The sequence below is a fragment of the Hemicordylus capensis genome, chromosome 1 (assembly GCF_027244095.1).
Source record: "Hemicordylus capensis ecotype Gifberg chromosome 1, rHemCap1.1.pri, whole genome shotgun sequence".
Lineage (NCBI taxonomy): Eukaryota > Metazoa > Chordata > Lepidosauria > Squamata > Cordylidae > Hemicordylus > Hemicordylus capensis.
In genome coordinates this window covers 211,974,267-211,985,687 of record NC_069657.1, presented here as the reverse complement: position 1 = coordinate 211,985,687, position 11,421 = coordinate 211,974,267, and the positions used below count along the sequence as shown (strand labels likewise).

The 11,421-nt window shown below is 50.9% G+C and overlaps 1 protein-coding gene across 1 annotated transcript; it reads left to right on the top strand.

The window, feature by feature from the left end:
* Positions 1-6,385: 6,385 nt before the first annotated feature.
* On the top strand, positions 6,386-9,755 carry LOC128335442 (uncharacterized). The gene is made up of 4 exons (XM_053273712.1): positions 6,386-7,658; positions 7,839-7,964; positions 8,258-8,488; positions 9,443-9,755. Exons 1-4 carry the CDS (start codon positions 6,434-6,436, stop codon positions 9,628-9,630), a joined length of 1,770 nt encoding a protein of 589 aa, XP_053129687.1. The 5' UTR covers positions 6,386-6,433; the 3' UTR covers positions 9,631-9,755.
* Positions 9,756-11,421: the final 1,666 nt, after the last annotated feature.

Sequence of the window (11,421 nt, the reverse complement as noted above, 5' to 3'; positions counted from 1 at the left end):
GAATGCCTAAAAATGTAAGAGTAGCATCCTTAGCGGGATTCATCCATCCCCTGTGGGGCCATGAGCTACCATGGTGGGTCTTTTGAGAGGACAGAGAGGAGGTCCCTTTGTCCAATGTTCATTTTAATGTCCAGTACATCAAACTATATGCAGCGGAAACTAAGATTTTGTACAGTTGGGCCTATTGAGTTTAATAAGGATGTGGGTTGTTTCCTAAGAAGAAACAGAGGGGGCGGGGACAGTTGTTTGCTTTCCATTGTCATAACCTTATACAAAAAGTACATTACAGCCTTCTGTTGCACTCTCTCATTCTTTGTGGGCCATCTTCATTTTTTGTGCTTCCCCTCTTTCTTTGTCCTTCTCATTTCCCCTCCCTCGCTCTCGGTCACTTTCGATTCATTCGCCTTTTTCCTTCTGTAAGCAAATTCTGAAGGAAGGGGATGCTTGTGGGTAGGGGTGGGCTGCAGCCGCTGCTTGTGCAGTTGGACACAAAGTTTATAATAAACCTGCATGCTTCCTCTGTAACATGCAAGAATGCAAAGGCAACAGCTGCACCCTTTGCATGTCCCCAGCATCTGGGATTCAGCCTGTGCACCGGGAGGTTCTCTATAGCCATCATGACTAATAGCCACAGAGGGACCTCTCCTCCTCCGTGAATGTTTCTAACCCCCTTTCAAACCCATCTAAGCCAGTGGTCATCACCGCATCTAGAGGTGGTGAGTTCCACAAGTTAACTGGCTTTCTTTTTGTGTATTCTGAACAGAGACGGGCCTCAGTGCTGAATGTGATTTAGAGGAATTTCCTAGCTAAAGGACTTCAGCAAGTGATTAGGTGGAAATCTAATCTAAGTGATTAGGTGGGAAATTAGCTGGGGACATGCAATGGATCTGGCTGTTGCCTTTGCCCTCTTACATTTTACAGGGGACTCATGCAAGGCTTATTATAAACTTTGTGTCCAACTGCACAAGCAGCGGCTGCAGCCCACCCCTATCCACAAGCATCCCCTTCCTTCAGAATTTGTTAACAGAAGGGGAAAGTCAAATGAATAGAAAGTGACATGTGGGGAGCAGGGAGGGCAGGACTGGGATGACTCGCCCCTGGTGCTCTGACACTTTGAGCTGCACCCCCAAGACAGTGTTTGGATTCAAACCAGAGCCAGCATGACCAGTAACAGTAACTTGTGACTTCACAGTCAGCCACAGAATTCTGCCATCATGGTTCCCCTTGGAAACCTGCAAAGATTCTGCAGCAGGCTCACTTGGCAGCGTTTTAGATTAGCTGAAGCATCTTCAATAAATTGGCTGTCTTCGGCTGTCAGTTTATTAGCAGCTTATCAGCTTAGTTGTCAAGATGGGTGGCTGTTGGTCATGTGTGGCCTGCAGGTAAGTCTCTGGCATGGTGGGTGAAGCAAAATCTAATGGCGGTGTGGACTTGGTTTTTAAAGATGCCCTTCCGTTGTTTTAGCCTGTCTGGGCAGAGCACTGAAGCCCAGCCTGCTGTGTTCACACGTGTTTGTGCTCTCTATGTGAACTTCAGTGGTCACAAGTTCACCACCACTATTCACACCACACAGCTTCTCCTTGAAATGCAGGCGGCCCTCGAAGGTCACCTGTTTGGCTGACTTCCACTGTGTTTCTTAAGCTTGGAGGTCCTAGACCGGTGAAGCTGTATCACTCAGGAGCTACTGGCTGGCTCCTGTGGGCCCACTTGGAGGGTTGTGGGGAAATCCTGCCCACCAGTTGAAGCTGACTTCAAAAGCTGCCCCCCAGCACCCCCATGTTATTTCCAAGAACATGCCTAACCTTTTCTTCTTTCATGTTCCCATAGGTCTCACCCAGAGGCAGAACCAAAGTGAGTTGCTCTCTTCTCTACCCTTGACTCCTCTTAATGCTTTTGGCTCTGGTGTGGCCAGCTGAAGGGATGGGGGTGGGGAGTGATGAGGGGGAGGTGTTCAGACCTAGCCCAAACCCAGGTGTGGCATATATTGCCTCATCAAGGTGAGCCCATCTCCTTTCCATGTTCAGAATGCCAGTAATTGGCTGCTGAATCAAATGCCAATTTCGTCAACTGTCCCCTTGATACCTTTGGCAGGCTGCCTCCCTCCTATTTAAAAAAACAAAAAAGCATGTATGTGTCCTTTGGGGGGGGGGATTTTTAAAAAGTGGGGAAACTACACTGGAGAGGGGTGGGAAAGCTGGCCTCATGACTGTGAACTACGAGAGCAGGCCCACCCCCCGCCCAGCCACAACCAGTCAATCCTCAATGAAAAATACTCTGAGCAAAATGCAGTGAGTGACATTCAACGGCAATTGCATTCACTGCTCCCATGGAATCATCCAAAATTAGCAGGGCTAGCTAGAAGGATTAGGGGAGAGGACATACTTGGCTGCATGTGGATTAAAATTAGAGGGAGGGCACATACTAGTAATACCCCTAGTAATACTAGTAATACCCCTAGTTTTACTGGGGGAGGAGACCCTCTCTTTCCTATGACTTGCTACTAAGAATATTTCTCCTTATCTCTGCAGGGATGAAGATGAAGAGGGGGCACTGACAGGTAAGTGGATGATGAGAGTGTCTGCTTCTCCTCAGGGCTCCCCAGCCCCCCAGGGAAAGACTCCTTGGAGAACTGTTTCTCTTAGACAATGGAGAGAGATGGGCAGACATCCATCTGATGGATGGATAGCAGGAGGGCAGGTTCAGCCACCTCTATCCTTTGCTGTTGATGCAGCCGAAAGTGTTAGAGGAGACTGGGGGGGCGGGTGGTCTGTGAGTCACATCTAGCTATCCTCCACTCGAGGAGGAGATGGGGAAAGGGCTGTGGCAGCAGGCAGGTAGGTTTGGTCATTGTTCTTTAGAGGTGGTGCACTTTTGAAAAAGTCCTGCGAGAACCCTTTGCCCACACCCAGCCCAAAGACATCCTCTGGGTCTTTTTCTCCCTGCCTTCAAGAAGAGGAAGCTAATTGTTTCCAAAGTATCTCATTTTTTGACAATTACATGGGTCAAGATGGAATTGGAGGATCACCTGAAAAAAAGGGCAACATTTCCTGGCCAATGTGCTCTGAGCTTGGACCAAAGAGACTCTTTCTTTCTCCGACCACAGTTTTCTACCTCTAGGAGCCAGGCCTGCATTCCTGAGATCACAGCTATGCTTCCTGCTTATGGCATCCAGACAGATTTTCAAGACTCCCCACCCCACTAGGCCAAGAGGCTGTAACTAGGGGTTGGTGCATGAACCAGAGATAGTCCATGTCAACCATCAGCTCCCATTGTGCTCAAAGGAGAAGCTTCTTTCCTCACACAGAAGGGAGAGCCCATAGCCCAGTAGTGGAACAATTGCTTTGCATGCACAAGGTCTCCTGTTGAGACTTCATCATCTTCTGTTAAAGGATCTTAGCTAGCTAGGAAAAGGCCTCTGCCCAAGAGTGGCTGCCAGCCAGAGTAGGGCAAAGAGAGCCAAGAGCATGACTTGGTAGAAGGCAGCTGCACTTGTATGTACAGCAGGCAGAGCCTGGCCATTGCACTCCCTTCTGAAGTGTACTCGGTGAGGGCTGTCTTGCCAGTCAGTGCTATGCAATGTACTCCTCTTCATTCCTTGCTTGTTTCCTTGGGTGGCCCACCTCACCCACAATCCCAGGCTACTTCCCAGCTGGCTAAACTAGGCAGAAAAGGGAGGCCATTCCTATCAGGCCGACAAGCCACGATCATTTCATGATTCCTGCTTTAATTCCTCTCTTTCAGGTCATCCCAGAAACCCAACCCAAGTTGCACCATTTTCTGGGGGACTCCCCAATGTTTTGGGGGACACTCTGGGGGAAGAGCTCATTGAGGAACCCTCCATGCCAGAGCCCTTCCAGCACCTCGCATCACCAACAACATCCTGAAGGAAGAGCTCACTGAGGAACACTCCATGACAGAACCACTTCCAGCACCTCGCATCACCAATGACATACTGAAGGAAGCGCTCATTGAGGAACCTTCCATGCTAGAACCCCTTCCAGCACCTCGCATCACCAACAACATCCTGGGGGAAACGCTCACTGAGGAACCCTCTATGCCAGAACCCCTTCCAGAACCTCGCATCACCAATGACATCCTGGGGGAAGCGCTCACTGAGGAACCCTCTATGCCAGAAACCCTTCCAGAACCTCGCATTACCAGTGACAACCTGGGAAAAGCACTCATTGAGGAACCCTCCATGACAGAACCTCTTCCAGCACCTCGTATCACCAACGGCAGACTTGGCGAACAGCTCAATGATGAACCCTCCGTGACAGATCCCCATCCAGCACCTCGCATAACCAATGACATCCTGGGGGAAGCGCTCATTGAGGGACCCTCCCTGCCAGAACCACTTCCAGCACTTCGCATCACCAACAACATCCTGGGGGAAGAGCTCACTGAGGAACCCTCCATGCCAGAACCACTTCCAGCACCTCGCATGACTAGGGATGTGCACGGTCCGGCCCAGTCCGGACCGTCACCGACGGGGGGCCCTTTCTTTTAGGGCGGGAGGGCTTGCTTACCCCTCCCGCCTCTTCGGCCCCCTCCAGCGCCCGTATTTAACTTAAAAGCGGGGCGCTGGAAACCAGCCGCCCCCGCCGCCGCTACCGCCGCCCCCCCGAGCAGATTAACAATTAAGGGTGCCCCTGCCGTCGCCCGCCCGCCCACCAGCCAGCCAGCCAGCCCTCCCTCCCAGCTGCCCGCCCGCCCGAGTGTGTCCTTACCCAATGCTTGAAGTAAACGAGAGGAACTACCGAACGGAGCTCCTCTCGTTAGCAAGGCCTCCAGAAGACTGAAGGCGCTTTGCTGGAGGCAAAGGCCGGGCCAGGTAGACCGGGCCTCCGGCGATCGGAGGCCCGGTCTACCCGCCGGGAAAGGGCCGGGTAGACCGAGCCTCCGATCGCCGGAGGCCCGGTCTACCCGGCCCGGCAGGGTAGACCGGGCCTCCGGCGATCGGAGGCCCGGTCTACCCGGCCTTTTCCTGGCGGGTAGACCGGGCCTCCGGTGTCCTTTGTGGTGCGCGCATGCGCGCGCGCGCGCAAAGCGCCTTCAGTCTTCTGGAGGCCTTGCTAACGAGAGGAGCTCCGTTCGGTAGCTCCTCTCGTTTACTTCAAGCATTGGGTAAGGACACACTCGGGCGGGCGGGCAGCTGGGAGGGAGGGCTGGCTGGCTGGCTGGTGGGCGGGTGGGCGACGGCAGGGGCACCCTTAATTGTTAATCTGCTCGGGGGGGCGGCGGTAGCGGCGGCGGGGGCGGCTGGTTTCCAGCGCCCCGCTTTTAAGTTAAATACGGGCGCTGGAAGGGGCCGAAGAGGCGGGAGGGGTAAGCAAGCCCTCCTGCCCTTAAAGTCATACCCCCCACCCGGACCCGAACCACCAAGAGCCGAACCGGTCCAGCGGCCATTCTAAGGAATGGCCGAACTGCCGGACCGGTTCGGACTCACCACTACGCATGACCAATGACATCCTGTGGGAAGAGCTCACTGAGGAACCCTCCAAGCCAGAACCACTTCCAACAACTCACACCACCAATGACATCCTGGGGGAAACACTCATTGAGGAAACCTCCATGCCAGAAATACTTCCAGCACCTCGCATCACCAACAACATCCTGGGGGAAGAGCTCATTGAAGAACCCTCCATGCAAGAGCCCTTCCAGCACCTCGCATCACCAACAACATCCTGAAGGAAGAGCTCACTGAGGAACACTCCATGACAGATCCCCTTCCAGCACCTTGCATCACCAATGACATACTGAAGGAAGCGCTCATTGAGGAACCTTCCATGCTAGAACCCCTTCCAGCACCTCGCATCACCAACAACATCCTGGGGGAAACGCTCAATGATGAACCCTCCGTGACAGATCCCCTTCCAGAACCTCGCATCACCAATGACATCCTGGGGGAAGCGCTCACTGAGGAACCCTCCATGCCAGAACCCCTTCCAGCAACTCACATCACCAGTGACAACCTGGGAAAAGCACTCATTGAGGAACCCTCCATGACAGAACCTCTTCCAGCACCTCGTATCACCAACGGCAGACTTGGCGAACAGCTCAATGATGAACCCTCCGTGACAGATCCCCATCCAGCACCTCGCATAACCAATGACATCCTGGGGGAAGCGCTCATTGAGGGACCCTCCATGCCAGAACCACTTCCAGCACCTCGCATGACCAATGACATCCTGTGGGAAGAGCTCATTGAGGAACCCTCCATGCCTGAATCCCTTCCAGCACCTCGCATGACCAATGACATCCTGTGGGAAGAGCTCATTGAGGACCCCTCCATGCCTGAATCCCTTCCAGCACTTCGCATCACCAACAACATCCTGGGGGAAGCGCTCATTGAGGAACCGTCCATGCCAGAACCACTTCCAGCACCTCGCATGACCAATGACATCCTGAGGGAAGAGCTCACTAAGAACCCTCCATGCCAGAACCTCATCCAGCAACCCACATCACCAATGACAGTTTGGGGGAAGAGCTCACTGAGGAACCCTCTGTACCAGAACCCCTTCTAGCACCTCGCATCACCAACAACATCCTGTCGGAAGCGCTCATTGAGGAACCCTCCATGCCAGAACCACTTCCAGCACCTCGTATCACCAACGACAGACTTGGCGAACAGCTCAATGATGAACCCTCCTTGACAGATCCCCATCCATCACCTCGCATGACCAATGATATCCTGGGAGAAGCGCTCATTGAGGGACCCTCCATGCCAGAACCCCTTCTAGCACCTCGTATCACCAATGAGATCCTGGGGGAAGAGCTCACTGAGGAACCCTCTATGCCAGCACCCCGTCTAGCACCTCACATCACCAACAACATCCTGGGGGAAGCACTCATTGAGGAACCCTCCCTGCCAGAACCCCTTCCAGCACTTCGCGTGACCAATGACATCCTGCGGGAAGCGCTCATTGAGGAACCCTCTATGACAGAACCCCTTCCAGCACCTCGTATCACCAATGACATTTGGGGGGAAGAGCTCACTGAGGAACCCTTCATGCCAGCACCCTGTCCAGAACCTCACATCACCAACGACATCCTGGGGGAAGCGCTCATTGAGGAACCCTCCATGCCAGAACCTCTTCCAGCAACTCACATCACCAATGACATCCTGGGGGAAGAGCTCACTGAGGAACCCTCCATGCCAGAACCACTTCCAGCACCTCGTATCACCAATGACATCCTGGGGGAAGAGCTCACTGAGGAACCCTCCATGCCAGCACCCCGTCCAGTACTTCACATCACCAATAACATCCTGGGGGAAGCGCTCATCGAGGAACCCTCCATGCCAGAACCCCTTCCAGCACCTTGCATCACCAACAAGATCCTGGGGGAAGCGCTCATTGAGGAACCCTTTGTGTCAGAACCCCTTCCAGAACCTCGCATCACCAACAACATCCTGGGCGAAGTGCTCATTGAGGAAACCTCTATGCCAGGGCCCCTTCCAACACCTTGCATCACCAATGACCTACTGGGAAAAGTTCTCATTGAGGATACCTCAGTGCCACATCCTTCCATCCTCACAGACACTCCAAAAGAAGCAGCTTCTGTGTCGGAGTCCTTACTAGAGCCTTCCATTGCTGATAATTATCTTCAGCAAGAAGTAGAACTCCTCAAAGGGTTACAGCATGACTATGTCCAGCAGCGTAAGTATTGCAACACCTCAGAAACCTTTTGCATATACACCCAGCACAAAGATCAGTTGCAGTTTTGATACCCAGCCCAGATGATGGACTAAGCCCTAACACTGCCCTTTTTGCAAGTCACCAGCACTCAGCCTGGTCAGCACATACAACATTTGTTCCTTTTTGTTCTCTTTGTTGTAGAACTGAGGGTTCGCCGCATTTTCCAACAGTTCCCTCGTTCTCTCCGGGCCATCAACCTGCAAATTGGACACATGTGGACAAGGCTCATCCGCAGTGAAGTTCGGCTGCAGCGGTGGGAAAGGGAAGGTATGTTCACAACATGCCCCTGAAATTGCTGCTGGGCTAAGAACGGCTCTTTTGTTTATTTCACGTTGAAATGCTTGATTTGAGTCTGCATCTAAGGTTTCAGGGGGGAGGCCTGTGAGTGGGTTGTCAGTGCTTGCTGAAGTGTTCCTTCGTTTTCTGTCTTTCATGTGTCCAAGCTCCAGTTCCTGTAATCCAAGCAGCTTCTCAGAGTGAGCAGTGAGGGCAAGTGATGGTGGGTGTGGTAGGATGTCAGCCTTTGCAGCTGACCTCCTGATTCTTCTTCTCTCTTGCAGATGTTCCTGCAGGCCCTGCTGCACTTCTCCAGCCCTCTGGGTCTGATTCATCATTGTCCTCTGCCTCCCTTGCGGTTGCCTCCATCCCACCCTCCACCTCCACCTCTTCCCTCCTCCTGCATCCCTCTCCACCTCCTCCTCCTTCCCCACCTCCTCTGGAGCCGGACCTCAGCAATGTGAAAGAAACTCTGCAGAGTTTGGTAGAGATGCCGGTCCATCAGCTGTGTGACCGTAAGTCTCACAGAGGCAACACTCCATAACCTCTACCTTTTCCATCCTAATTGTGATTTTACAATCTAAAAAACTTATAGTCTAAAAACAGAGGCAGGGATACAATAGAAGAAGTAGAGGGAAGCTGAGGTGGGGGAAAGATGTGTATGTATTTCAGCTGCACCTCCTTAGGACCAGGGAGACCCAGGTTTGAATTCTCATCCAGTCATGAAACTCTCTGGGTGACTTGGGGCCAGTCACTTGTCCCACAGCCTAACTTACCTCTTAGGGTTATTGTGAGGAAAAAATAACCATGTATAAACCTCCCTGAGCTGCTTGAGGAAGAGCAGAATATGAATGCTAAAAGGAAAACAAATATCAGCCCTTTTGAGTTTAAGTTGAGATGAAACAGGAAACCAAGGAGGAGGATATACAATTGTGCATATTGCAAATCCTCCTTATAGTATCATCAATGTACATGGGCAAAAGTTCCCTGCCACCAGGAGCATACAGTCTAAAGTTGGGCTTTGGAGAGAGAAGTGAGGAAGAGGAGGAATGGGAGAGGAAAGCATAAGGGGCATTCAATTAAAGCCGATGGAGCTGCCTCTACTGAGGCATTACGCCAAAGGTTGCTCAGTGGAGGTGGGTTTTCAGGTATCATTGGAGGGATAGGAGAGAGACAAGGGGCCACATCTGAGTGGCTGTTCCAGACCCAAGGGTCAATGAGAGGGAAGAGAAAGAGTTGTTTTAGAGAGCAGGAGACCTTCAGGTGGCTCCTGAAGACAGAGAAGCTGGAAGAGCAAAAATCAACCTGACGAGGTGCAAGTTCACTGGGGGGGGACACATAGCCATGGAGGGTTTTCAAGACAGAGAGGAGGAGTCTGTGCTGGGCATGGAAGGGGACTAGAAGTCCGTGCAGGGACTGACATGGTGGAGGACAGGCCCCTTCACCCTGTTTGTTTTCTCTCCTTCAAGGCCAAAGAGACCTCCGCAGCTGCCAGGAATGCTTACAAAGCTTCAAGGCACTGAGGGGACAATTGAGGAGCAGACTGGCCAGGGTGGAAGCCACTATGGGGATCGTGGTTCCTCCAAGGGAGCTGGACGTTGCTGAGGAAGAAGGGGAAGGCAAATTAAAAGAGACAACTGTGCTACTATTTACATAAGTAGCAATAAAATGCTGTGTATATATTTTAAAAAAATTAAATATTTGTTTTAATAGGATGTAGAGATAGAACAGCAATAAAACTAGCATATTTATTGTTTTAAAAAATAAAATATTTTATTTTAAAGAAAATACATTTGTCTTGCTTTGAATATTCTTTGGGTAGAGTTGGGTAAAAATGTCTTTGGGTCAAACTCAGCTACAGAAAAGACTCTCTTGGCCAGTCCACTCAGGGCCAAGAGATGTTTGAGAGGTTCAAGATGTAGCTCAAGATAGACAGTTCCTTGCCAGGAGGCTCATACAGAGCTTGTCTGCCCCAACATGTATGGCTAGGAGGCTGGATTTTGGCCCTGAAGAGGGATCTGCCCCGTGTAGAAGAGGATGGAATGGTGATGCAGAAGAGGAAGCTTGATTTAGAGCAGGGCTGCACAACTCCAGCCCTCCAGCTGCTGTTTGGCTACAGTTCCCATCAACCCTGACTATTGGCTACTGCGACTACTGGGGACTATGGGAGCTGTAATCAAACAACAGCTGGAAGGCCCAAGTTCGAGGCCAAATGTTATTCTCCAGCCCTCTTATTTTCCACCAAGAGCCAAAGCAGCAGCTGGAGGCTTAGATCCAGGCGGAGTCAAACTGAGTGACTGAACTGGCCCTGGGGGAACAGCTAGGAGGTGGCACCTCCATTTCCTTTGCAGGAAGAAAAGCCATGGGGGTGGCTCTCTGTAGAGCATGACAGGAAGAACCAAAAAAGGCAGCCTCCATATCAGGCAACCTCCCAGGACCTTCCAGCCTTGCTTGTACTCTGGCAGAAGAACCCAAGGAGACCACCTTTATATCATGAGAGCTCTGTATCAGACCTCCACCCAGGGCAATCCATCCCTGCTGATACTTCAGGGAAAGAGAATGAAGAGGCCCCCTACATAGCAGGCCCCCTCCCAAATGCAGGATCGGCAATGAGATTAGACCTTTAGCCTCCAGGCTGTTTTTCTGCTGGAGAAGAGAAAAGAAGGAAAGCCTGAAAGAGAGCACTTGTCACTGCAGATGTTAGATTTGATATGACAATGAAATAAGACAGCAATGCAGGGACCACTGCATTAACTACACAAGTCAGTGGTCGAATGCCTGTCCTTGACCATCTCTAACAGCCCTTAAAGATGGTCAAGTGTAAGGACAAGAATATGTTTGCTCTTGAGGCTCATTGTGCATGCACTGAGAAGAATCATTAGAATCAACAGAAGATGCCTTCTTAATGGGATACATTGGGCTGAGTTTTTGCACCTAGAACAACACATCACCATGGGAGTGCTGTGCCCATGAATGCAGTAATGCAAAGAGGTGATGTTTCAGCCAAATGGTGCGCCTGATTCAGACAGCTCTAGGCAACAAGCTTGATACTCTGGCAATGATTCAGGAATATCATCCAATCTTCAAGGTCAGTTTCCTTTTAAAAGTGAAGAGAGAGTTTCTGTAATCCTGACACCATTATTACATTTTATTAACATTATGCTAACTGGATGGTCATACATTGATTTTCTTAAAAGGATTCAATTTCCTGGCCAGAGTGACTAACATTTTAGTCTACTAATTGTTTTAACTTAAGAGAAATAAACAGCTCCAGGAGATATGAATGTTTTGGATGCCCCTTAATAAAAATGGAACTACTTTTATAGAATTTCCTTATTTTGCCAAGACCAGATGGCTGAATTTTGAAAGCACATTTAGCAAATAGTTTCTCTCTCTCTCTCTCTTCTTCTGATAGAGAATAGTTCATATCTGTATCAATATATGCCAG

Coding starts and splice junctions, on each gene's coding strand:
- LOC128335442 (XM_053273712.1), top strand. CDS start 6,434: ATGCCAGAACCTCATCCAGCAACCCACATCACCAATGACAGTTTGGGG. Junction 7,965..8,257: donor GCAGCGGTGGGAAAGGGAAG/GTATGTTCACAA, acceptor TCTCTCTTGCAG/ATGTTCCTGCAGGCCCTGCT. Junction 8,489..9,442: donor GGTCCATCAGCTGTGTGACC/GTAAGTCTCACA, acceptor CTCTCCTTCAAG/GCCAAAGAGACCTCCGCAGC.